The 27,446-nt window shown below is 54.0% G+C and overlaps 1 protein-coding gene across 2 annotated transcripts in view; it reads left to right on the top strand.

The window, feature by feature from the left end:
- The window catches only part of Sh3pxd2a (SH3 and PX domains 2A), a 215,285-nt gene that overhangs the window by 136,096 nt on the left and 51,743 nt on the right, over nt 1-27,446 (top strand). Inside the window, exons 7-8 of one of the 2 annotated variants that reach the window (XM_026401179.2) lie at nt 13,993-14,037; nt 20,208-20,339. In XM_026401179.2, the coding sequence (XP_026256964.2) occupies nt 13,993-14,037; nt 20,208-20,339 (177 nt within the window). The remainder of the gene's footprint in view (nt 1-13,992; nt 14,038-20,207; nt 20,340-27,446) is intronic. The other variant, XM_077799000.1, reaches the window with a different exon arrangement.

Here is a 27,446-nt window from a genome sequence, read left to right as displayed (position 1 = left end):
TTGGTTGCTCAAGAGTGTTGCAAGTCTGTTCTTTTAGGCAAGCGTCGATGTTCCTCGTGAAGTCCTGTTTACTTTATGTTTCTCCTTGGAAAAGCAGTGAGCTCAGCCCCGCTGCCAGGCAGCATCATTAAATGGTGTTATTGGGCTGAGGTGATGAGATCAGCGTTGATGCTGTTCCATTGCGAAGGAGCAGAGTTGCTGGGGTTGAGTGTTTAGGTTTTGGCATCAGTCAAACCAAGCAGGGTTTAAACCTCACTCTGCCCTGAGTTAGCTTTATTATCGTCTTATTATTGATGGGTTATGAAAGAAGGGGAGAAGTTGACCGTATTTTAGACTGGAGAGTCAAAAGATTCATCTGGGGGCTGAGAGTGTGGCTCAGTGGTGAAGCATGCTCCAGGCCCTGCGTTCAATCCCCAGCACCATCCAAAATAAAATAAAGTGCTATAGAAGAGAATGTATGTTTAAAAAAAAAATTCAACTAGCATTTATTTCCATTCTCTGAGCCCCAGAGGAGACAAAACTTCCATGCAGTCATTGCTGAGTGGTCTGTCAAGTTAAGAATACAGGGTTTGCCAGACACAGGGAGCATGCCTGTAATCCCAGCAGATCACAAGTTCAAAGCCAGCCTCAGCAGCAGTGAGGCTTTAAGCAACTCAGTGAGACCCTGTCTCTAAATAAACTACACAAACGGTTTGGGATGTGGCTCAGTGGTTGAGTGCCCCTGAGTTCCATCCCCAGTAACCCCCCCAAAAAAAAAAAATGCAAACTGAAGCAGGAATGCCTAGTTTCATATCCCATCCCTGCCTGCTGTGTGACCTTGGCAAGTCCTTAACTTCCCTGTGCCTGGGTTTTTTATCTGTTAAAATGGAGGTCATGGGAGCACTTTATCAGGCCATGTGTTTGAGGCTGGAAATGAAAGTAACAAACAAGAAGTGCCTGCACTGAGGAAGCCTTCACCCGGTTACATGGTTTTTACAGGGCCTTAAGCAGGCTAGGCAGCAGGAGAGGTTAGCTTCCATCTGCAGAGCTCCACCTTTGGTTCTTGTCCCAGCAGCAACTCAGACAGGAGAGGGCTGAGCAAACCTCCTCTCCTAACTGCCCTGAACCAGGGGAGTTTAACCACTGAGCCACATGCTCAGCCCATTAATGATAATAATAATCTTATTATTATTTTGAGATAGAGTCTCACTAAGTTGCTTAGGGCCTCGCTGTTACCAGAATCTCTGCCCTTGTCACCACTGCCAATGAATGGGGACAAGAACATGGTTTTAAGAAAAAGGAAAAAGTTTTATTGCTTTGCTAGCAAAGGAGAAGCACAGGAGACTCCTGTCCCAGAGGCTATGATTCTGCCCATCAGAGGGAACAGAGGGCTTTTAAAGAGGTGATTCAAAGGCTACATTCTGCGAGTTCTCTGTCGAGTTGTAATTCACTTATTTATTTAGGAGACAGTCATTCCCAAGATCTTCTGGTGCCATCCCCAAAGTCTGGATTACTGTGGTGGGTGTGTACTTAAGGACAGGTTAATCTGCCTAGGATGGGGAACAAAAGTAATCCTGTTTCTCTTGAGATTAGAGTGGAGGAGATTAGGGAAGAGCAGGGAGAGAGAAAGAGAAAGGAACATGTCCTTTTAAAAATAAGTCTCAGTGGCAGAGCAGCAAGGGGTATGTATATATAGGCATAAAGTGGGCCACTGTTACAACAGATAAGTTGCTGAGGCTGCCCTTGAACTTGTGATCCTGCTGCCTCACCCTCCTGAGTCACTGGGATTACAAGCGTGTGTGCCACCACGCCTAGTTTGTCCCCATTTTAGCCAGAAAAGGGAGGTTAAGGAGCTTGCCCAAGGTCAGCTGGCCAGGCAGACCCAGGGTTCACATCTGGCCCTTCTGACCCACTGATGTGTCAGCCCTCCTATTCCAGGGCCCAGGGGTCCACTGGTGTCCAGCACTGGAAGTTCTTTAGACTGGGAGGGGCCTGCCTCAAGAGCGCACCTCCCCTGCCAGGTTTCTAGAAAGAACTCATGGGTCACAAGGAAATTCTTAATAGGGTAAAGGGTCTCTATACAAGGCATGACTAATAGCCCCATAATCAATCAATCTCTCTCTCTTTCTCCCTCTCTCTCTCTCTCTCTCTCTCTCTCTCTCTTTTATTGGTTTGGCTTTTAATAAAGTGGATTTTCTTAGAATAAGACCAGCCCATAGTACTGGCTACTATAAAAAATTCCTCTGTCTCAAGAAGTTAGTCCCGCCCTCCTCTTACAGATACAAATGAGAGGGGGGCTGCTACTAGCCTGGGGTACAGGCTGGGCAGAACCTGGTCCCACCAGCTGCTGGATCTAGGGCCACTGTGACTAAGAGCAAGAAGGCCTGGAGGGAAGAAATGAGGCCCATCTTGGGGAAGAAATGAGGTCCAGAAGGGCACAGGACAGAACCAGCTCTCTGTCTCCTTCTGGACCTGCCCTGCTCACCAGCCACAGAGGAGCTGGATAGGGACCAGCTGCCAGCAGCAGCCTGCCTTCCCCTGGAGTAGGGGTCCTGAGGTCTTCCTTTCACTTAGGTGTTTCTTGGGCGGGTGCCATGGAGTACACCTGAGAGGGCGGGACATTGCCTGGGATTCCCCAGCTCACACCAGGCAGGAGGACCATGATCCACAAGGAGTAGGGGAAGACTGGAGATGGTGCAGGAGATTGGAATGAACCTCCAGGGTCCCCCCACAGGGTCCCCCCGTGGGAGAGACTGCCAGGATCACAGATGTGGGTCTAGGCGGAGAATTTGTTTGTTTGTTTCAGTGGTGCTGGGGCTAAAGGCAAGTGCTAGGCAAGTGCTGTACCCCTGCACCAGCTCCCCAGGCTGAGTTTGAGAAGTTTGAAGAAAGGAAAAGTGTTCATCTGGCAGAGGTAAAGAGGCTGCTGGGGAAGGGGATGACAGGAGATCATTCTAGAAAGAAAGCCTTGAAGGAAGTGCAGCAGAACCTTTCAGAGCAATCTCCAGGGCTTCCTCGTCTGCCCGAGCCACCCAGCCTCAGCAAGAAAGGCCCAGGCTGCTTCATGAACATGGCCAAGATCTTCCTGGAACCCTCCCACAGCCCATCCCCAAAGTAAGCGTGTCTTGTAAAGGCCCGGGCTTCTGGCACCTCTCACCCGGGGTGGTGTTTTTAAACAGTTTTTATTTTCATGGCACTGGGTCCTTTGCCTGATGTCAACCCTGGAGTTCAAAGTCATCTAATTGGAAATGAAAGGAGGCTGATTGGTTTGGCAACTCCACGGCCAGCCCATGTGGCAGTGATGCGATGGAGAAAGTGATGCTGCTCACGTGTGCGCGCGCCACGACACCCAGCTGAGGCAGCAGCCCCTCTGCCCGACTGGCTTGGACCCAGAGCCTGGGCAGGGAAGGGCGAGGCAGGACAGGGGAGTGCTTCCCCATCCTGGAATCCCAGGAAGGAGACTGCTAGCCCGGAGCCTTGATTCCCTCTGACCTGCTTGCTTCGCTCTCTGCCCACTCCCGTACCTATCACTGCTGGGAAAATAGGAAGTTGTTCTAGAAGGGAAGGAGTGGGCAGAGGCCTGTACGGTGAAATGCAGGTCCCAGGCGCTGCCCAGGCCCACCGAATCAGCACCTCGGGGGTGACCTCTGCATTTTGTCAGGCTCCTCACAACGTCCAAAACCAAACCAGGGTTATATGCTGGATGTGGGCCAATCACCATGATCAGGGAAGACGGGCAGCGAGGTGGCAGGAGTGCTGGTGTCCCCAAGATGGAGTGTGACTGGACAGACAGGGCTGCTCTTGGGAAGTGCTTTCAGTGTCTCCTGAGTCAGGAGTGGCCTGGAGGAGCAGGAATGGGGGACCTGTCAGAGGACAGAGTTCTAAGCCTCTTCTCCCTGAAATGCCAGGCCAGCATTTGGAGATGGGCCCTGTGAGGGGCCTTCCCATCTGGCCTCATCAGGAGGCCGTGATGAGTCTCCGTCTGCCTTTTATTTAAAACTCACAAGGTTTGTTCCCGTGGGGAGGAGACACCCAAATTGTGGTCCAGCAAAGACATGCTTCCCACCACGGCCCCCAGCCAGAAGGCAACTTGTTCCTGCCTTCAGCATTCTGGTTCAGAGACATGTGACAACGGGCAACATTTCCAGTAATGGAGCCAACGGAAAAACAAGGATTTGGGGAAAATGTGCATTACTTATTGTTGTAGCACCTTTTTCTGATCTAAAGTTACTTTGTTTAGAAACAGAAATGTGGCGTGAATAACTTGGTTGGCCCAGGGCCTGTCTAGAATTGGTCAGTTTTGAAATGTGAAGGCTTTTGCCTTCACATTTAAAAAAAAAAAAATTTCCAAAGTTTTAGGAAAACTTAGAAGTTTGCAAGGAAAAATAAAAAAATGCCTTTCCCTGACTGCCTTTGCCTTGCCCTCTGGATCTTGTTTCAAAGTGTGACCCAAGCATCTGGCAGGGAGATGGATTTAGTTCACATTGGAGCTGGAGTCTTGCACCGGGGCAGCAGTGCCTTCGGGTCCCCGGGCTTGGAAATAGAGTTGGCGCCTCTAGCACAGCTCCTGCTCATGGGTTGGAGCCCTTCTCCACCTTTCCCCAAGACTTGGGCTGTGCTCTCTTTTCTAGGTCTGTGGCCAGTGGACACTAATGGCAGCCTGCCTTGGGGGTGAGACAGGGATGGTACCTTTGGAAGCTGATTGGATAGGAAGCAAGTTTCTGATCAAATGTTGGTATTAGACTTTTCCGTAGTTGGTGGGAGTGGTGGGCGTGTCAACAATGGTGTGAATACAGTGTTACCAGTGCCACACAGAGCTGGAGTGGAGTGATCTGGAGTCTTTGTGCAAGACACACAGATCTGCTGGGGAAGCTCGGGGCCTCTCGCAGCTGGTTCACCAAAGGTTTTAAATCAGCCAGCGGGGCACAGGGAAGGAGCAACTGTGCAGAAGACATCTGGCCAGTCGCAGCAATAGGTGTCCTGGTGTGTCCCGGAGTACCTACCGTGTGGTGTGTTTCAGGGGTGCTGGCTCCATAGAGTTGCAGCACCTAGGCTGGAAAGAACAAGAACGCGCCCCAAGAGCCACCACCAACCTCCTTATCGTTAGGATCCTCTAAGGGTCTCCTGAGATGCTTATCCTCACCTGTGAAAGGACGGCGTGAATCCTGACTGTGATTATAGGACAGTGGCCCCACGCCCAGGCAGGTGCCTGGCACTAGGAGGTACTCACTGGATAGCCGACTGTGGCCTCCCTTGGGGAAGGAGTATCCATCCAGAAGAACCCCCGGTGGTTGATGGTGGACCAGGACTGACAGGACAAAGAATAGCCTTTTCACATCCCCGGGGAAGACCAAGCAGACCCAGAGAAATGACCTGACCTTGCTCGGCTTGTGCAATGAACCAGGAACAGGACCATCTGAGCATCTAAGCACAGGCCTCCTCCAGGCTCCTCCCTGGAATGGAGCTTAGCATCAGCCAGAGCCCCTGCACTGAGGTGCCAAAGGGTTAACTCGGTCCTCCCCTGTCCTGCGGCTTTCTGGGCATAGCTCAGTCACGTGAGAGCCAGATGTGGGGATTTCCCAAGCAGTGGTGTGTGTGTGTGTGTGTGTGTGTGTGTGTGTGTGTGTGCACCCTCACACCCGCGCATGCACAGCTCTGTTTACGTGGCATCTGCAAGCTCAGGGGATTGGTGCAGACCCACACAGAGCAGGGGAGGAACGGGATAAGGAGAAGCCCAGGGCTCCCAGCAAACACTGTGGGGGGTTGCGCTGAGTCCTGCTCCCGGCAGATGTCATAGACGAGGAAGTTGTTCCTGCGCAGACTCCCATTTCCTGCAACATTCATCTTGCTACGAGACCATATTGGTTATGGATAATTTCTTTTTAATCTCTTTGAAAGGCTTTGAAGCAGATGCTGCAAGCCAGCAGCATGTCTAGGGTGTTCTGCCAGGCTAGGGGTCTTCCCGTGAGTCTCTGTGCCAAGCATAAGCTAAACACAGAAGGCAAAGGCTGGACAAAGGCGAGTTCAGGGCTGCATCTACCAAGAAGGCCCTGGGCAGTGGGTCAGTCTCATTTTCCCATGATAATCCACAAGACTAAGATCAACAAGTGTCCATCCTCCCATCAGCCACTGAGGATTAATTGTGCAGCTCCTGTGTTCAGGGTGTTATAGAGGTGTGGGCAGGGTTAAGACCCTGAAGGAACTTTAGTTCTACCTGGAGAGATTCAACAAATTTTTGTTAAGCACCTACTATGTGCCAGATAGTTGCTAGGACTCTAGTCCTAACCAGTCATTCTGCAGCCAGCTGAAACAGTCAGCGAATCGTACCAGGCAAGATGAGAGAGACGGGCAGACTTTGCAGAGTGGGTGTCCTCAACCTCTGCTCAGGGACGAGTTCTGTGCCCAACCCCCGACCCTCATCTGCATTCCTGTCCTGGTCTAGTTCATGGCAGCATCCAGCCAGGTGTCTGCTACAGCCTTGTGAGCTTTGCCCCAAAGGCAGCCCAGTTACACAGGCTCAGCCTCCAAGGCTTGGCCTTGGACTCCCAAGAGCACCCTGCCTCCCGTTGGGTCTGGGCAGTCTTGGGAAGGAAGGAATCACTTTTGTGATGGCCCTAATAGTATCAGGCAGGTGGCTGAGGAGCCAGGCTCTCTCCCCAAGCCAACAAGTCTCCTGAAATAGACAGGACTGCATGGGAAAGATGTGTGTACCCCTGTCCCCACTGTCATGCTGTATCTACAGTCAGGTGGTCCAAAGCAAGGCCCCCAGGTGTGCGCGGGGCTGATGCTCATCAAATAGCTGGAATTGATCCATTGATAGGTTGATCACAGAGGCTCTTCTGCAGACCCTCTGCTTTTCAGCTTGGGTGGGAATGTGTCCCAAGGGTACCACCCTAGCTCCATTGCTCCCTCCCAGCTCCCTCCCATGGAGACTGAGCTGGGAGCAGCAGGCAGGCCTGTGGAGCTGGGGCCCAGCGCTTTGGGCTTCGGCCTGCCTCTTTCTCCTGACACGCGTACTGGGCTGGGGCTTGGGCTTCTCAGGGAGCTGGTGGGTGGGGTCATGGGGGGACATCCCACTAAGTGGGGGAGGACCACCAAGGTGGACCACCCCAGGGAGGCGGGTGGCTGGGATCCTGGAACTCTGCACAGTGTTGAGTTTGTCTTTTCCACACACACACACACACACACACACACATCCTGGCGGAGCGGGGCGAGGTGAGAACCTGAGAACTGAGGGGGAGGCTGCCACCCCAGGGGCCGCCATGGGGTCATGCAGCAGCTGCGGGAGTAGAGGCTCAGACCCGCCCCCCCACACAGCATCCCACCATCCACCCACCACGGTGCCTCCGGCCAACCACAGCACCTGTCTCCACTGGGAAGCTTCAGCTCTCCTTGGCACCTTGGCCAACCTGTCTGCTGCCCCCCCAGGGCGGCCCCCTAGGCAGCTGCAGCGCTCCCAGGGGCCGATCAGGCCTCCCACCTTCTGGTCCAGCCTTGGCCTAGGCAGGCGCCCTTGAACTTAGTCCCCAGGGGCTGTGGGTGGCTCCGGGCCCAGCCCCTCTCCGCACCCCATTCCCCACCTGAGCAGGGAGACTGACTGTTCCCTGATTGCATAGTTGAGCGGCCAGAGGGTCGGGGGGCGCATTCCTGTCCCGGGTTGGGCTGCCCCACGTGTACCCTGGATTCTGGGAGAGGCAGGACTCTGGGGAAGGGGCAGGCCCTCTCTTGCCAAGTGCACAGAGAGTGGGAACACGGCTGCATGGACAAAGAGAGGCACAGCCGAAATGAATGGGCCTTGGCCAGTGACTGCGGAGGATCCAGAAAACAATATCCTCCAGGAGGGCCCCTGGGTCCCAGTTCCCAGCCAGCCTGCCTTGTTCCAAGGCTGACACCATCACTTCCTTGCTGTGGAGCCTTAAGAACCTTGATTTCCCCTGGGCTTCACATCCCTCACCTGCCAAATTCAGATTGTTGTAAGAATTAAAGAAGGTAATGCCCAGAAAATGTTGAACCCCATGCATGGCATGAACGTTAAGTGAGTGGGGTATAGTCTATCCCCAGCCTTACTACTTACTTGCTGCGTGACTTAGGACAGTGTCTTCCTGTTTCTGGTCCTAAATCCTTACGTGGTCTTCCTAGCCTTAAGGTACCACCAAGAAGCCAGAAGGGGGTCTGCATTGAGGATTTGCTTTTTGTCTTGCAGAAGAAACTCAGGAGATGGGCTGGGGCTGTAGCTCAGTGGTGGAGCACTTGGCTTCGCGTGCATGAGGCACTGGGTTGGATTCTCAGCACCCCATTAAAAATATATAAATAAAACAAAGGCACTGTGTCCATCTACAATTAAAAAAAGTTTTTTTTTTTTAAAGAAGAAAGAAAAGAAGAAGATACCTAGCAGAAATCTAGCCTACTAACACTCCTCTTAAGTACTCTATTTATTTAGCTCAAAAGTCTGTGGAACAGGACCCTCAGGCCTTGGGCATAACCAGCTACATAATTGGAGCTCAATGCAAAATGAAAACACAGGGCCTCTTTGTTCATAAATTATGAATGATTTCAGCCCCGTGACAGAGGAGCATTAAACAGCCCAAGGCCCTTCAGCATGAGGCCATAGGTGACAGCCCAGCACACCTCCATGAAACCAGCCACCTGCAAGGTTTGGAGTAGGAGGCGGGGCCTGGGCGGAGCTGCTGCTCTGGCAGCATGAACCCCTCCCCTCTGGTACAAGGGCATTATGTCTTCCTGCTATAAGTACTTATGGCCAGATGGCAGCTGCCGCTCATGCTGAAATAACCTTCACAGAGATTCCCCTGTGAGAAGCAGCTCACACATGCCATCTTAGTCCATTTCTGTTGCTATATCAGGATACCCGAGACTGGATAATTTATAAAGAAAAGAGGTTTATTGGGTTCTTAAGGCTGGGAAGTCTCACATCAGGCAGCCACATCTGCAGCTTCAACTTAGGATGGAAAGCAGAAGGGCAAGAGGGCATGTGCCAGAGAGAAAAGGGGCAGAACTCTGACAGTAGCTAACCCATTCCTAGGGGAAAGGCATTGTCTCATCCGGGGACTCCAGCCCCACAACCCAGACCCCTTCCCTAGACCCCACCTCCCAACACTGTTACAATGGCGATGACCCCACAAACCATAGCACACACCAAACAAGTGAACCACTCACTCCAGGCTTACAGTCAGGTGAGTCTGGATGGGAAGACATGTTCGCACAATGGTTTTGTTTTCTGGCTTGGCAACTACGATCGGGTAGTAAGGCCAGCCGCCGCTAGGCCCTCCGTAGTGGATGGCCTGAAAGCAGTGGCCGGATTCCGGGTGGCCTAGTTACAAAGAAAAAGAAGCAGGTGTGGCCTACAGGAAACAAGAATTCCAGCCTTGTGCAGGGTCAGGTACCACATCGAGGAAAGGACCAGGGTCCAGCAGTTCTTGGGAGACCAGTTCAAGGTGGTGGGGAAGAACAACAGAATTCCCAGGAGTGGGGCGGTCCTGCAGGTCAGGGGAGGTGTCTGCTTCCACAGGGCCCTGCAGGGTCTCTGCTGTCCCTCCCCTCCAGGACCTCAGGGCAGGGGCTGTGGAAGCTGATAAGGGGTGGCCCTGCCTGGTCCCCTGAGCCTTCAGTTGGCTTTCTTTCTCCACGGGGTTTGAGCCTTGGGCCTTGGCAGTGCTCTGCCCTGTCTCTCCCACCTGGGCTCCCGGCCCACTCTGGATTTATTAGTTTGGTGGTGGAACTTGCCTTACACCAGGGAAGCATTCCCAGGAACGTGGCTGAGGACTAGATCTGGGTAGATTGCACTCAGTTCCCAGTGCTCTGCAGTTGCACGAGGTTAAAGGAAGACTTAATAGGCAAATGGAGGGTTCCCCCAGACTGGGTCTGGCCAGGCAGGGTCGTCCTGGGAGCCCCCATAAAGTCAGGCCCCTGTCATGCAGTCCTTGGCTTCGTCATCACCTGGACCTGGCGAGAACCGGGGTCAGCATCGAAGCACCCTCAGGTCCCTGAGTTTGGCTGTGACCTGCACACACCTGGGCTTCCCTGGGCCTGCAGTGTGGCTGGCCGCCCCAGCCAGGAGGAACACTGTGGCCGGAGCCTCATTACCATGGTTAGCTGTAGGGAGCGGCACATCCACATGCCTTTACTGCCAGGAGCCCACAGCTTTTGCCCCCAGCTTTAGCCCTGTCCCCACTCCCCTTCATGTCCCAGAAAGCTCATTCCTTCCACTCGGCTTCTCACAGGCAGTGGGTCACTTCAGGCTTCTTTTCCCCCAGTACTGGCCACTGAGCCCAGGGATGCTCTACCACTGAGCCACATGCCTGGCCCTTCTTACTTTTTACTTTGAGACAGGGTCTTGCTAAATTGCCCAGGCTGGCCTCTAACTCGGGATCCTCCTTCCTCAGCCTCCTACAGGCCTGCACCACCACCCCTGCCTTCATTTCAGTCTTAAAGTATCCACGTGAAGGAAGCAGAGTAGGTCATTTCAAGCCCACGTTATGGAAGGAAAAGAAGCTCGGAGACTTGCTAAATGCTCCCCAAGTTAGTGAGCAACAGCAGCAGGGTGAGATGAGCACAAGAACTAGGCTTCTCTGAGTCTGGTCCCCAATTTCTGCTCAGTGCCGGAGAGATCCCTTTCGAACTTGAGTTTCCTTATCTTGAGACCACGTTCGAGCGTTTTTCTTGGGAAAGGTGATCTCTTTCTTTGAAAAGATTATTTTCAGCTATGGTACACTCGTGTTGTGGAGACTACCAGGTTTCTGCTAGAAAGTCTACAACATCAGACAACGACCTTAGAGATCAGTACGCCCACATGCTTAATTTTACAGTATGAGCATTGAGGCTCAGAGGAGTCAAGCCACTTGCCCAAAGTAACACAGCTGGTTATGGGCAAGACCCCCTCATGCAGATTCCCAGTCCAGTGCCCCTTGCTTCCCAGCAGGCCCGTGACCCTGTTCCGTAGGGCCTTTGGTTCTGTGTCACCAAGAGAGGGAGGTGGAGACAGGGGGGAGGACAGAAAGCAGTTGGTTTGTGTCTGTCACAGCTGCTCCTTCGGCTGCACCCTCTGGCCCCCCTCACCCCACCTCGCTGTCTCTCCATCTCCATTTCCCCAGCCCTGCGCCAGCAGCCTCCTCTGCCTCCTGGCCAGACAGTCAGGGTTCGGGAGCCAGGGCTGTCCTCTGTTCATTGTAAGGAGCGGAAGGGCGCCTTCCCACCCGGGGAGAGGGCTTGCTCGGGTGGCCTGGGGGAAGGGACTACGGCGCGGGCGCTGGGTGGGAGCAGTGGCATGGAGTGACTCTGCGCCTCCGCGGGACTGGGGGAGAGGTCATCTTTCTTTTCTTTGAGAAGGACAGGCTCGTTTCTGTCTGCTTCCCATTTTCTCTTGGGGGCCGGGGAAGGAAGGCCAGGGGACAGGCTTGAGCTCAGGTGGGCTGCCCATCCTCCAGGCCCAGCCCCCCGAGTGGTTCTGTAAGTGACACCTGGGAGCAGCCTGCTCCTGGTTTCCCATCCTGTCCACGGCTGCACGTGCCCTGCCACAGCAGGGTCTCCACGGAGGCCCCTTGTCGACCCCCATGCTAGTGGACAGGTCCTCCTGGGTTCTCCGGGCTGGGGAAGACGCCTGGGTCCACTGAAAGAGGTCAGCCTTTCCCAGAGCATTTCCTCCCGAGGAACCCCAAAAGGGAGGAATGGAGCACGAACGCCGTCAGAGGTGGAGAGGGTTGTGGGTGACCTCTTAGCAGGGACAGATGGGGCGGGCTGGGCCTGGCACTAGCCTACCCGGGGGCGTGGCTGGGCCTGGCACTAGCCTACCCGGGGGCATGGCTGGGCACTGCTGGTTGGGCAGCCCACGGAGCCACATCTCTGGGTTGGGCAGTCGGAAGTTGGAGGCTTAGCAAGATGTGGGCACCCAACGGGAGCTCGGGCCTGCTGGGCCACACAGCGTAGCCCTGGGGGGGCTTCGGCGCATTGTCCGTATCCAGGCCACGCCAGGGCTGGAAGTCCTGCTGCCAAGGCGCCTGCTGACTACTAGGCCTAGGGACAGGCTCTGGCTGCAGATTGAACCCTGTTCATCCCTTGACCCCAATTCGGCTGACCTGGTGTCTGAGAGTGACTGCGGGGAAATATTTGGGCGCAGGTGCCAGTGTGTTCTTGGTACGTACAGTAGCAAATGCCATCGAGTTTCCATCCTGGCAACCCTGGGAGCATGATTTTCCTGCAGCACTCAGAGGGAACTGAACCCAGGGAATCCAGTGTGTGCGAACACACTCGAGATAGATATGGCCAATGGCCGCTCACCCTACTGAGCCGCACCATGCAGGGCACTGTGATGTATTACCTCATTTAATCCTCACAGCAACCGGAGGTAAGTATGTCAATTCATCCTGAGTTTAACAAGATCAGGAACAGGATCAGAGAGGTTAAGTAACTTCCTCAAAGGGACAGAGCTTGGATTTGAGCCCAGGCAGACTCCATAGGCCTCCCTAAACCTCTCCACAGAGCCCCCAGTTGGAAGTCTGTGGGCTTCCAATGCAATCTGGAAGGGCCATCTTCCCATTTCTCTGTGGAAAGTCAGCCTGCAATTGGAAGGTGGCTTGCTCAGCAAGGGAGAGGGTGAGGTGCTTTAAATGGTAAGTGGCATCCAGCTCTGATCACCTGAGGTCTGTGTCCCTAAAGAGATGGACACTACTAGCTTGCAGCTTTGGGCAAGTAACTTAACCTCTCTGGTTTGGTTTCTTCATCTGCAAAAGGGAGGGAATAATAGTATCTACCACTGTAAACTGTTGTGAAAAAATAAGTATGTTACTCTATGGAAAGTATTGGTACAAAGCTTGGCAGACAGTAAGTGCTATATAAATGTATGCTGCTGTTTATTGTTACTATCTGTGAAGGGATCAGGCAGCTTTCCTGGACAGCCTGGTGGACAGTGCAAGGGTTTGCTCTCAGACTTACATCTCCATGTTTTCCTATAATTATCCCCACAGCAGCCAGCTCTCTGCTCCTTGGAGGTGATGAACAGCCCAGCAGAGAAAGTATTCGACTTGGGGTGCCGCCAGGCCTGGTTCCATTTCTGGCTCCTGGAAACTTGGGCCAGTTACTTCCCCTGTCTGAATAGCTCCTGTCTGCAAGATGGGTCCACAGATGCGTACCCACCTCTTGGGGTTGTGTGGGAAGTAAATGAGTCTGTACTGGCAGCCAGCACCCGGGCTGCATGTGTTATAGCTCTGATGTTCTAAAAATGTTCACACCTGTGATTAGGCCAAGAGCTTTCTGCCTCAGGACGTTAGTGGCACCACATCTCATAATCAGATGTTCTTCTATGGTGCTTTGATTTTTTTGCTCCTCCTCCACAGGATAACTTAACCCCATTTTACAGGTGAGAAACTGAGGCCCAGATGGAACACCATTGTCTGAGCATGGAACAGAGCGGTCATGTCCTGGTCACTAGAGGTCCCTCTTGCCTAGAGCCAGGAGTGAGGCTCTATCAGGGAGACTCCCTTCCACTCTCACTGGGTGGGACTGTGGCAAGAGCTGAGCAAGGGTACCTAGTAGATTGGCACCCCAAAACCTGGAGCCTGGCCTGGAGTGCCTCAGCCCTTACATTTGAGCTTCTGGGTCCAGGCTGCTCAGCCTGTTAGCTCACCAGAATCCCGGGAGCTCTGTGGGGCCAGCCACCCACATGGCCACAGAGAAGAGAGGGCCGCCTGCTGCAGGGCCCTGGAACCAGAGGGTCCCACTGCAGGGAGGCTTTGCGTAGGATTCTCTGCGCTCCAGAGGATTCCTGCGTTTCGACAGACACCTCATTATCCCGGTCCCAGCCTCTGTAATCACACAGGCCCACGCCCAGCAGCCATCCCAGGGCCAGGAAATCACTCCCCTCCCCTCCCCTCCCCCGCCTTCCGCCCACGGCTGCTGATCCAGCGGCGCCTGCAGCACTCGGGTGGACCTCCTGCCTGCCTAACGGTTCTCTCTCCTCTGGTTCTCCTCTCCTGCTGCTTGCTCTCTCGGGGGACTCTGAAGTGTGGCTGTCCAGCTGGGCTGAGTCTCCCAAGAAGGACGTGACAGGTACTGCCCGGTGTGCATGTGCCTGCGTGCATGCGAACATGTGGGTCCCAGCGCGCATGCTCCGGAGCCGGTGCCCGCGGGCTCCTTTCCGCTTGTTTCCCTGTGACTTGCGGCAGCCCTTTGTCGGCATGCAGGGCATCTGGCACTCTCCGTGCCCTCGGCCTGCCAGGCTACCCCTTTTTCATTCTCAGATCCAGCCTTGAAGCCCTTTGTGGGGTGCTGACCACGCAGCACAGCTGTGAGCAGATGTGCTCTGGCCACAGGGTGTGTGGGTTTGAAGCCCGGCTCTGCCACGTCCTGGCTGAGCCGCCTGGAGCGGCTTGCGCAACCCCTCTAGGGGGCTGTAATGCTACCTTGGGGATCCTGACACACAGAAAGCGCTTGGGCGGTGGTGTGGTGGTGGGCTACCATTCTCTTTGGCATTATCTTATTGGCTGTCCCTGTGAGTGTGGGGCAGGCCAGGCAAAGGTGACTGGTCTCACTTAAGGTGGTTAAACCAAGGCAGGGAGCTGAGGTCCTTGTGCCAAGCCTGGTTTCCAGAGATCTCAGTGGGGAACTGGTGATTTGGGGTGGGGGTGGAGCTGTCTTGTGACTGTGACGGAGGGTGGGTCACAGCTCCCAGGACCCAGCAATACAGATATTGAAGCTGCCGCTAGCCTGGGGGTTTTCAAGGCTTTGGCCCGCTGGCCCACATGGCCCTCAGGGACAGGGGCCTTGGCCTGTGTCTGGGCAGAACTGGGCCATGGGTCAGGGACTTGACTTTAGCCTTTGGTCTTGCTAGACAATGTCAAGAAAAAAAACAAAACAAAACCCTGAACATCGGGATTTTCAGTGCCTGGACAGAGATGATCAAGGGAAGGATGGGATTTCCAGAATGGTCTTCCATTGGGCCCCTTCATTTCTAAGAGCAGAGATGCAGGCTGGGGGCTTGGAGGAAAAGCAGAAGGGTCGAGGGTCAGAGGGGGCTGGGCTGGCTCCAGGGCTTAAAGCCCAGGCCCCAGCCCTCCCTACCACAGCTGTTGGCAGGGAATGGGAGGCCGACGTCCTGGGAGAGGGGCCAGGAGAAGAGGAGGCAGTGGGGGGGGAGGGCCTGCTTCCCTTGCAATCATCCTTCTGGTGTTCCCTGTGACGAGGGGCTGGGGCCTGAGCTAATCACTGGGCGCCTGTCCCTTTTTCCCCTCTGCATGAGCCAGTGAGCCACTTGGCCCACAGCGATACATTTTATTCACCAAACGTATAGCTGAGAGACCAGCAGCCCCAGTGCAGCCTGGGAGGGGCTTGTGAGGGGCTGGAGGGGCCGTGGTGGCATGCCCAGGATTGGGAGAGTGATAGGGATCCTGGGGCAGAGGCCACCACATAACCTGTCTTCTCAGGAGGAGCCCCGCTGCTTGGAGCCAGAGACCCAGGAGAGGCAGTTTGGCTGAGGGGAGTCCAGAGTTGGGGTCTCAGGCAAGTCACCAGGTTTCTCTGGGCTTTGGTGTCTCAAAAGTCTTGAGAAGTTGTTGGAGAAGTCTTGAGACAGGAAACTCAGAGGTGACTGGTTGGTGCTAAAGATGCTAATAGATAAGGGTCTGGGGGCTGCTTAGTCTGGCATCCACCCCGGAGTGGGCCCAGGGAGCTCTGGTCTGGCTCTTTCCCTCTGGCAAGTGCTGGCTGCCTGCCTGGAGGTGGGTATGGGAGAGGCATGTTGCAGAGACACAGCCCTACAGTTTACATCGGACTTTAACCCCTGTAACTTCACTCCATGCTCAGAACAGCTATGAGGTTCTGCTTTTTTTTCTGTGTGCAGATGAGGAAGCTACATCTCAGAGAGGTTAAGTGTCCTCCCCAGGATAGAGCAAGTAAAGGTAAAGCAGAACTGGACCTGACCCTCAGATCCTAAGCTTTTGCATGGATGAATCTCATAATGATTTTTGTCCCATCCTATGGCACCTGTCCTGAGTTGTCACCACTTATCATGGAGACTGTGGAATGAAGCACACAGTCTGGTTGGGCATCCATGCCCAATAAAAAAAGTCCAGGAGAGAACAGGAGGGGGCACCATGGCTAGGGTGATGGGGGAGCCTTCTGCAGGGGCAGAAATGTTAGGGGAGAATTGGGTTTGGCAAAGAGAAGGGAAGGCATTCCAGGCAGGGGCAGGGGCTGCAGCAAAGGCTAAGAAAGTCAGATCTTGCATAAAATTTTGTCATTGGCACGCAGTAGGTGCTCAATGCATGTGTTTTGAATCATGAATATTTCATGAAAGCGTGCAGGGCGTCAAGGAACTTGAGCTTAGATTGCAAGAAAGATCGGGCTTGAATTCAGCCTTTATTCTGTAGGTAACAGGGAGCCACTGAAGATGCCGGAGCACGGGACTGACTTGGCAGAAGCCTAGTTTAGAAGTTTTAAGTTGGCAGTCAGGATTGACCAGGAGCCAGGGTTCCATCCAGGTGGGTGTTGGAGAAACACAGGTGTGAGGCAAGGGAAGGGCAGGGATTCCAGGGACCCCCGGAGCCCCAGCAGATCCAGCACAAGGTCTGCCTCTGAATGAGGCTCTGCGAAGTCCCCTTCCAACCTGGGGGAGGCTCTGCTCTCTACCAGGGGTCCAGCCCTCCTCCTTGCTTCTGCCAAACCCTTTTCATCTGAACACCAGAGGCTCCCTCCTCTACCCCTCCCCTCCCTTCTCTCGGGCAGACTCCTCCAGCCCCCAATTTTCCAAGCTTTGGCTGGGAGGGGATCCAGAGCCGCCTCTGGGATGACATCACTGCCCACCAGCTGCCTGGCCCACCGAGCTGCAGTTTCTCATCTGGATACCTGGTCCTGGCACTTCCCAGCACACCCACCACCCTGGCCCCAGGGCAGTGCCGCATAGTGACGCCCAAAGAGGCAGTGCCTGTGTTGGGGGAGGGGTGGGCAGCAGGAAGGACAAGTTGTCTTTCTGTGTGTCTGTCCCACAACCTAAGGAGTGGCCTCCAGGAAAAGCTACAGCCCGTCTGAGTTCTGTAGCGCTGGCCCTGCATTCTCTTCACCTCCCTACCTGTGTCCCAGAGTGTGGGCCTTCAGAAGACTCCAGACCAATTTTCCAGAGGCTGGGGGGAGGGGCCAGGGAGTAGATTTTCCTCCACTTTGGAAATCTTGCCTCAAATTTTTCTTGGCGTGGATCAAAACGAGCTGATGGGATCCACTTGCCAGCACCTCCTCTTTGCTCCAGCATTCTCTGGCCACAAATCAGGAGCTCCTCTTTGCCTCAGTTTCCCCAGCTCCCACTCTTCTCTTCCAGTTCTATTGTCTAGTTTTCCCCTGTTCAGCATGTAAGGCCGGGATCTGCTCAACAACACCAGATCCCTCTGTCCTGTGTCTTGCCAGATCATTCACTTCACACAGAGTGTCCACCACCTAATGGGTCCTGGGGTCTGCCCAACAGAGGCAGCAAGAATCCCACACTACAGTCTTTCTTAGACACCACCTGTATGCCAGGGTGTCTGGGGATAGAGTGAGACGGGACTCTTCCCTGGAGACCAGGTACCTGGCACCCCATTGGCCGTATAAGGTGCCGAAGAAGTAAAGATCATATGTGAAGGTCAGCTGGACTTGGGTGCAGCCATGGGACTTTAGGAAAATCACTTCCCTTCCTGAGACTCGGTTTGCCCATATGTAAAGTGGGGCTACAGCAGGGCTTACTGCATAAGGCTGTCACGGAGATTAAATGAGACAGAACCGGACTTTACGGAGGACTTGACCTTGAGGAAGCCTCAACTGAGGTCTGCTGTTACTGGTAGAATTGGGGCGCCCCCAGGACTTGGAAGCTGATGTCCCTTGGGGACACACTGGGGGACATCTGTTCGCCTAGTGCTGCTGCTGTCCTGCTGGCAGGGCAGGCACAGAAGCTGGCAGCATCTGAGTGCAGGGGCGGAGCCGGCCTGCTGCCCAGCTGTTGGTTGCATTTCTGCCTGAAATACAATCCGCCTGTGGAGGGGCTGCCTGGGGCTGCATGTACACACTCATGTGGCACACCTCAGCAGGGGCGGGGTCCCTTCTGGGTCTCCAAAGAGTCCTGCTGGGGCCGCAGGGCCCACACTATGTTAGAAAGCCACCAGGGCAGTGGGTTTCTATCTCCCCCCAGGAGGGCCTCCCTTGGGGTTTCCCAGAGCAATGTGGCCGGTGCCCCCTGCCTAGGCTGCCCAACAAAGATCTAACCAGTGCTTCTCATTCCTGGCTGCACCCCAGAACATGGGGCATTATGGGGTGTCTACAAAATACTTGTTCCTGGGTTCTGACCACCTGAACCTGGACCTCTGAAGCTGGTGTTTTTAAACAGCTCCTCAGGTGAGTCAGTGTCACCAAGCTGAGGACCACTGTAGTCAAAGAGTGACATGTGTGGAAACAGACATCAGGTGGTTCTGTCATGGAAAGAGAGATGGACTTGATCCTAAAAACACTGGGGAATCCTGGTTCTCTCCATGCCAGCAGTGGGAACTGGGGGAGTCTCTTGCTCTCTCTGAGCCTCTGATTAGTTTGTAAAATGGGGAAAGAGGGCTGTTGTGAGGTGCTGGCACATAAGTCAGGCCCAGGAGTGTAGGGCCTGTGGGCCGTGGGTTGAGGCACCGAGGGGCTGAGAGGAGATCCTCAGCTGTTTCTGCAGCCAGGACAGTTCTGTGGCACCCCAGCCTCCAGGGAGATTGGCAGGCATGCTGTTTTGTTTTTGAGACAGGGTCTCACTACGTTTCCCAGGCTGGCCTCAAAGCCCTGGGCTCTAGTGATCCCCCTGCCTCAGCCTCCCAGGTTCTGGGGTTACAGGGCACTACCCCAACTGACCGGCAGGCGTACAGTTTAAGAAGTGTGCTTAGGAATTTTATTTGGGCTGGGAGTGGGCTGGGAAGGTTTTCCCGAAGGAGGGCTCTAGCCAGTCTTTGGCTTGTGGGTTTTTTTTCACTCCTATCAGGGCACGTGACATCCTGGGTGTTGGAGAGTGTAATAGTTGAAATGCAAAGAGGTTTGCACAGGATGTCACATCTGCACAGCCAGGGAGCTGAGATGGGCACCCAGGCTGCCCACCTTCCAGTGGGGTGCTTGATGAATGTCCCACTGGTACAGTGGCCAAGGAGGACAGAGAATTTGCTCTTGGGAGCCTGGGCCCCACCTGCCCTCCCTGTGCTACGTCCCCTCAGGCTCCTGAAACTGCTGGTGAGGGTGGCAGGAGGGTGGTAGAGGATGAGCACCCTCAAGGCCCGCACTTCAGGGCACAGGGAGACTGAGTCCACCCCTGGGTGGGGGGAGGACGGCAGCCAGGTCCACTGGGGGCCTTCTGGACGCGAGCAGGGCAAGCTGCCTGGGGCTGGCCGTCTGTGCCCGTCCCTTGGCGAGCCAGAGGGGCAGGAATGGAGCCGAACTTGAGGAAAAGTTGGCGGGGGGTGGGCTGGGCTCTCCAGCGCTGGCGCTGGGACTTTCTTCTTGGGTTTCAAGTAAACAGTCTGAGCCCTCCTCCTCCCCTGCCTCCACCCCCAGCTCCTCATTCGATGGGTCTCATGTGTTTCTATTTAAGGGTTGCAAGTAAACCCCACTGATTGGCGGCCTCAAACCCTCTGGACTCCTCGCTGGGCCTGGACTGTGGAGAAGTCTCTCCCGCTCTCTCCCTCTCCCGCCCGAGGGGAGCCGGGCTGCCTTTTCTCTCTGGGTTTACAGGGCTTGGGGCAGAGGCAGGGCCTCCTCCTCCCTCTCCTCTTTCTCCCTCCTGCGCTCTGGCCTCAGCCCTCATGGGCCGCCCACCCGCCCCCTGGGGCCCTCCACACACCCCTGCTGGCCCCAGCGTCTGGACAGACCACTTGGGCCCCAGGCCGCTCCCTCAGCTCCCCAATGCTGGGCTGTGACTTAACTCTTCTCCGCAGAAGCCCTTTTCCTCCACATCCTTGGCCTCCGTCTCTGTCTGCCTCTGTCGCTGTCCTCCCCGTCTTCCTCCCCCTGTCCCCTGGCTCCCCATGTCCCCCGGTCCCCGCAGGGTAGCGGGCCGGTGTGGAGCCTTGCTATATGGCCTGTCCTTGGGGCCCGGAGAGCTGCGAGCCCTGGCTGCGGGCAGCCCCTCGGAGCAGCACTGGCGACCGAGCAGCCTCCCCCGAGGCTGATGGACAGGGGGCGCCCCGGCCGCGGGGCCATGGCCGGCCGCTGGCTCACCGCGTGCTTTCTGCCCTCGCCAGGTGCCGACACCAACGCCGAGCCCATGATCCTGGAACAGTACGTGGTGGTGTCCAACTATAAGAAGCAAGAGAACTCAGAGCTGAGCCTCCAGGCCGGGGAGGTGGTGGATGTCATCGAGAAGAACGAGAGCGGTGAGTGCCCGGCCATCCGGCTGTCCACTCGGGGCCCCGGCCTGGCTCCCCGGCCTGGCTGGGTTTTGTTCCCCTCCTCCTCCCCCACCTCTGCAGCTATACGTTATTTCCATCTGGCAGGGAGAGGCCAAGGAGTCTGAAGTTCCCCCTGTTGGTTTGGGCTGCAGGCCAGCAGCTTGCCTGGTGGTGGAAGAATGTCTCCCTGGCTCCGGGGTAATTAGCCGGCTTGTGTGAATGCAAGGCCAGGGTGGCAGCCGTGGGCATAACTGTTCAGCCCCTGCCCACGGACCCCATGCCATCGAGGCCCCTGGGGATGGTGGCTTCAGGCTCAGCAGTGTCCAGCCGTGGCTTTCCCTGTTGGGGCCATATTCTAAGCCGGGGTCCTGGAAGGAGCAGGAGAACTCAGCCAGCTGGTTGGGAAAGCAGGCCGTGACTTCACTGTGGGGTCCAGAGTCCCTAAGGAAGGCCCGGGCCTGTGGGAGTTGGCTGGAGTCTGGTTGGTGAACTGACTGCCCGCTGTGGAGCTAGAGGCTGGGGACCTGGGAAGAGAGCCTTGAGGGCGGCAGCCAGGTCCTACAGCACTCTGTCTTTGGAAGCTGACGTAGGGGCCGTATCTGGGCAGTCTGGGGACTGCTGGTTCCAAGGTTCTTGTAGAGTGGACCAAAGTCCCTTGGTGTCTTTGGTAGCGGGTGGAAAAAGGGAGATCCTGAGTGTGTCAGTTTCGAGTTGTGGGCCCGTGGGCCCCTGCAGGGACCGGGATGGGCCTTAGACCCAATGCTTCTACTGGCAGAGCCCCACAGCCTGCTGGGGGGCGATGGGCTGGTTGCTGGGCATCTTGTTTCAGTTTCATTTTGCACCGGGGAGGCCCCTGTGTGCAGGAGCTTCCCTGGACTGTATTTCATGGACACTCCCAGAGGGGAGGGGCCTGTTCTCTCTTCCCTGTCTCTTTCCGGGTCCCAAAAGGAACACAAACCAACTTTTTTTTTTTTTTTCCTTTTGGTGCTGGGATTGAACCCAGGGCCTCATGCCTGCCAGGCAAGTCATCTATCACTGAGCCACATCCCAGCCCAAGGAAGCCAAAGGACTATTAGTCCATTCTGTAGACAGAGTGACTGAGGCACAGAGAGGGAAGGGAAGGAAGTCTTCTGAGATCCAAAGTAAAACTAGGATGATCCTGCGCCCCTGATTCCTGTGCCTCTGGGTGGCAGGTAGCTGCAGAGAGGCTGGGGAAATCCAGCAGGCCTCCTGGGGGAGGCAGGCCCAGGCTCCTGTGCAGGAGGCACTTTTAACTCCTGCCTCAGAATGTGCTCCCCGAGAACAGACCTCCAAAGCTTGGGCCTTTCACAGACTGTTCCTCTCTCAGAGAGGTTGGGCTCTGTCCTCATGCCTGGAGCCATGGCCAGGGTGGTTGGCAGTGACACTGCACACCTGGCAGAACCACGTTTCTAATGCAAGGTTTGACCCTTCACTTCCAGGAACCACCACAGTGGTCCCTTCCTCAACAGCTTTGCCCTCAGCCTCTGTCCCATCGCCAACCCCACCATCCTGCTCCCTAGGGAAGCTGGCATTGCCGTGGGGTCTCTGGAATGGGAGGGTCTCTGGAATGGGAGATGCCAGGAGAAGGGTGTTTGCTTGTTTGGGGGCTTTCACCTCAAAAAGACGGGCCCGTTTCTCTACAAGGTCAGTTCTTCCTAGAGGTTCTCACCTCACCTGCGCATCTCACCCACAGCCATGTAACCCTGCAGCAGCAGGAGTTGAGGAGCTCCTGGGTCTTTGGGGTCAGCCACTGGCCAGGATAGCGGAAGAGGAAGCTCCGTATGAAAGGAAGTCTGTTCTACTCTAAGATGCGTAGGGGTGTTTGTGTCTTTTCCCTTCCTGTCCCACCTCCCGGAGCCTAGGAACACTTGGGAATCCTACCTGGAGGAAAGATGAATGTCTGTGTTAGACTTGGAAATGGTGCAGAGATATCTGTTCCCCATGACTCCCTATCTCCCCCTCACCCTGAGTGGCTGGAGGAACCTGATCTGGCTCCCTCCCAGGGAGGGAGCCGCTATCCCTGGAAATAGGATTCTACCTATCACTTGCTGTCTGCTTGACATCAGGTACTTCTGATTCTCTGGGCCTCAGTTATCCCTTCTGTAAAATGGAGGTAGCCTTGCAGCTTCTTGAGAACAGGGGCTGGAGTAGACGACTTCCTTGAGCCCTCTCCTGGGGTGAACTTGGCTGGGGAACTCAGTAGGGCCCTGATGTTAAGTAGAGAAAGCCTTGCTGTGCATAGCTTTCCTGCTTCTCTGGAAGTTTAGTGACTTTCCCCTGGATAGAGACAGCTGCTCAGCTGCAGATGTTTGCACAGAGAACTGGAGTGCTGTGGCCACCCATACAAACCCACCCTCTCTGTCACCATCAGAAGCCAGGAGGCCTGGAATTTACAACCAGAGGAACTAAGTGGGTGGAAGGGAGAAAGGAAGAAGGCCAAACTGCAGATCCTGGGAGGTGGTTCCTCTGGTAGGGAAGCTGGAGGCCTGGGGTGGGGGTGGGGGAAGCCTGTTGTGCATCCTGGGAGCTAGCTTTGGAAGGAGTGGTGAGTGAGGCTTTTGAACTCTGGAACAAAGACCCAATTGTGATGCCTTTGACCTGGGACACGGTGGGCGAGTTGAGGCATTTCCACCAGCCATGTTGGGGCAGCAGCTCAGTCAGCACCATCCCTGCCTCCCTGGACCTCCTGCTGGGTGCCAGGTTCTGCCTGGGTGCCTTCTCACCTAGCTGGCAGTAAAATAGAGGTTCCATAGAGGCGACCTCTGGTCCTCTGGCTGGGACCTTAGCCAGGAAGTGCTGGGCAGGTGAGGACGTGCCAGCGCCCTGTGCTCTCATCTGTCTCAGCCCATGTGCCTGGAAGGTAATTTCAAGTCCACAAACAATGAACAATAGGTGCCAGGCCCTGCCCTTCACGGAATCATTCTACCAGAACCATGGAACAAGTCTATGTGGCCGCAGGAGGCACTTTTAACTGTTTGGGGGCTGAAGTAACAAAGAGTCCAAGAGTTAAGATCTCTCCCTTCTACAGATCTCATGGGAGAGACTAAGAATGGGCTGAGCCCAGATGGCAAGTGGGCTGTGGGCTGGGGAGAGACATAAGCTAAAAGAGCCAATGCAGAACTCCCAGGACCATCCTTGCCAGACGATGTCTCTGAGACCCTCTGCCAGCATGGTGCTCATAGATAGTAGAAATTCATATTGCTTATTGCTAGTTGATTCTTTGAACTTGGAGGCAGGTGACAGCTGAGAAAATCTCAGAAGGAGGATGTTTTCCCAACACTAAAGATAAACCCATTCCTTGGACATAGATAATCAGAAGTTACAGGTTCCCAAGAATGGAACCTGAGTAGCTTTTGGAAGCATTTTTGATCAAACAGAACTTGGGGGGGGTCCCTGCCAAGAAAGAACAATTTTGTCTCCGTCCATCAACAGGGTGACATAGAGCAGAAAGATTCAACAACTTTGGTAGCTTTACCACCCTGCAGGCCAAGCAGGGCATACGGCAGCCGTTGTTGCTTTGTGGAAACCCTTCTACCCTAGACGTGAGCCGCAGTGCCTGAGATGACTCCTTTGTAGAACATTCTTGTGCCTCAAAGACCACATTGGCTTCACCCTCTAGCAGGCAGCAGCCCTAACATCTGGCAGTGTGAAGGTGCCAGGGTCCTGATTTCTCTGAGTCCTGTGTTGAGCAAAACTGCTTCCAACTTTCCAGAATTGTTTTTTCCTTCTCGGGAATACAGGCCAGCACAGGAAGTGGGGAGATGAGTCAACAGAATTTTTCCTGCCTCAGCTTTCTTCCTCTGAGTCTCTTTATTTCCTGGCACTGGCACCATATTCTGGGGGTTCTTGTACTTCCTTGGAAGCAAGACATTTTGAGCTTCTCTGGTCCCTCCACTTATTTTTACCAGTAAGAAAACAACCTTGAAAATCTTCGGTTCCTCCAAAGTCAGCGCTTTGGTCCCAACTGAGTTGTGAGCAAGGGATAGAAATGGGCTGTCTTGCTCAACAGATTATTGAAAGGTTGCAGGAAAATCTCACTGAACCCAAGGATGAGAAGTAAATCCCAGCCTCAGGAGGCTGAAATTAGGAACCAGAAAGTCTGTGCAAGCCAAAAGAAGCTACTCTTGGCTCTGTCTTGGGTTCCAAATGGATTGAAAGCATAGCTGTGCTCTTCTAAGTGTAGACCAGCCTTCTTTTCTTCAGATAGCAGCTGGTTTACATGGTGTTAGCTTGTTAGCATCAGAAGCTCTATGATAGCTACCAGTTCCTGACAATAGCGTCTGCTTCTCTGAGCTCAAAATTTTATGCTGGAGCTGGGCAGTGTCTACACCCATAGTCTCAGCTACTTGGGAGGCAGAGGCAAGTGGATTGCTGGAGCCCATGATTTCAACATCAGCTTGGGCAACATGGTTTGACTCCATTTCTTTTCTTTTCTTTTTTAACCCGGGATTGCACTCGGGTACTCAACCACTGAGCCACATCCCCAGCCCTATTTTGTGTTTTATTTAGAGACAGGGTCTCACTGAGTTGCTTAGCGCCTTGCCTTTGCTGAGGCTGGCTTTGAACCCGCAATCCTCCTGCCTCAGCCTCTGGAGCCCCTGTGATTACAGGAGTGCGCCTCCATTCCAGCTTTGAGACTCCATTTCTTAAAAAGAAAAAAAAAAAATGAAGTTCGGATCTGATTGGTTCCCAGTCAGCCAATGAAATGGCAGACCGTAGAACACACGTCCACCATGGTCCAATCAGCTATGTTTAGGAGAAGCTACCAAGAGCGTAAGCCTGGCTACCTCTTCAACAACGGTTCTTAAGGGCAGGAGAAATATTGGGGAGGAGGGTAAGGAATAAAAAAATGGTGGTTTCCACCATTTACTTGTTTAGCAGCTGTGTATGGTGGAAAGAGCAAAGAAACCTAAATTCAAATACTGAATTTAAGACCGAAAGCAATGGGGTGTGGATATAGCTTACCTAACATGCTCAAAACTCTGAGTTGGAACCCTAGCACCTTAAGAAAAAAAAATCTAAAATATCTAATGCTAACTATGTGATTTAAATAGGAGTTCATTTGTTTTTGCCTAGAAAAAAGGGACAGTGATATGTACCACCTGAGCTTTTTATAAGAGTGAAATATAATGGATATAGAATTCATTAGTTTGTTCATTTATTTCATAATTTTTGAAAACTTCCTTTGTCCCCAGCCCTGTGCTGATTGGATACATACCCATAAGGTTCCTGCCTTTATGGATATTGAATACTAATTGATTTGAACATTCTGGCACTTACTCACTAAAGAACCACTTAATTGCCAATTCAAGCTTCCAGGCTACACTGTTCTTAGAAAATGGGTGTCCCAACAAAGATAAGTATAGGCTGTTTCTAGAAAGGTAGGTTTATTGCAGTCTGCATTGCAGATACGTGAACTAGCATTCTTATCTCTGGAAGAGGCTTGAAGTAGTTTGGTTCCCATGACCAGTCTCCATTTGGAGGTCCTGTCCAAGCCATTAGACCTGTTTTCTGATAGCTCTTCTCTTCCTAAGTGCACCACATGTTTCCCTGCTATATCTACCTAATCTCAGCAATTCCCAGGTCCATTCTGGTCTGAGATCATCTCTGGTATGCCCCTTATCCACTTCACAAAGCTGGCTGGAGAGGAGACCGTCTGGGGGCATAAATCCCAGAGCAGAGGTGGACATCCTAATTGAGGCTTCAGTCTAGTTTTATTCACCTCAGGGTAGAGATTGTTTTGAGAATAAGACTGCAGGATAGCCTAGAAATTAAGAACATGGATTTCAAGTTAGATAAGCCAGTTTTTATTGTTGTTGTTGTTTGTTTGCTTGTTTGGTACTGGGGTTGAACACAGGGGTGCTTTACCACTGAGCGGCATCCATAGCCCTTTCTGTTTTTTACATTGAGACAGGGTCTTGGTAAGTTACTGAGGCAGGCCTCAAATTTGCAATCCTGCTGTACCTCCTGAGTAGCTGGGTTACAGGCATGTGCCCCCCACACCCAGTGATAAGCCTGGTTTTAATCTTGATTTGATGACTCTAGGACAAAGTTTCCTGGGTCTCCTAAGCATCAGTTTCCTTGACTGTAAAAGGGAAATAATTGCTCCCACAACTATAGGGTTGTATATGCTGATTCAAAAGGAATTCAGTGCTTAGGGCCTGGGACACAGTAAGTACTCAATGTATGAGAGCCCTGATAAGGCCACTGGATGGGGACAGCTCTGACACAATTTCCCCAACTACTTGAGAACTGATTGTACCCAGTGGTTCTGAGGATGCTGTCAGCCCTGAGAGCCAGTCAGGTGTGTATAACAGCAGAAAGTTTACTCTAAGGTAGTGAGGCCAAGGACAAACCTGCTGGGGTCTGGCCACAGCCACCACCCTGGAGCTCAAGTTTCTTTGAGGACTCAAGAGCAATCTTGGGTATCAGGGGGCTTCATGCAAGGCTGGAAGAGGAGAGGCCCACCAGTGACATCCCCTGCTAGCTGTGGCTTTGTCACATGACACAGAGCTAAAATGCCAAGGAAGAAGATTAGCATAGTGGGGAAGGCTTTCAGAGGAGGAGGTGGGCCTTAGTGAGTGAAAAGGTTCTGGTAGGCTAAGAGGGACATGCAGGACAGTGGAACAGGGACAGCAAAGCAGGCATGTGAGTGCCCGGGGCAGAAGAAAAGTGGCTGCTGGGAAGCTGTGGGTAAATTAGCCACCAAAGCCTGTGAGCAGCAGAGCCACCTGAAGAACAGTGTTTGGAGCAGGCTATCCTGGTTGTGGCTGGAAAGCACAGGGACAGGTTTGGTGGCAACAGGGAGACTCTGGAAATAACTCTTTCCTTGGCCAGATCTGCTGGGGCTATTGTCAGCACTGAGCACTGCCAGCCACCTGCCCAGAGCCAGCTGCCAGGTGCCCTGGCTGGTCAGCAGGCAGGGGAGGCTCTGGCTGCTGGGCTTCCACCTGCTCAGCTGGGCAGGTGGATCAGCCGGTCACCCTGTCCTGCTGTTGGCTCTGTGGACACTCCCCCTACCCAGATCTACCTTTGCACAGATGTCTAGTACACCAGCAGCACTAGAGACCC

The sequence above is a fragment of the Urocitellus parryii genome, chromosome 5, assembly GCF_045843805.1.
Source record: "Urocitellus parryii isolate mUroPar1 chromosome 5, mUroPar1.hap1, whole genome shotgun sequence".
In the NCBI taxonomy this organism is placed as follows: Eukaryota; Metazoa; Chordata; class Mammalia; order Rodentia; family Sciuridae; genus Urocitellus; species Urocitellus parryii.
This window is presented reverse-complemented; position numbering and strand designations above follow the sequence as displayed.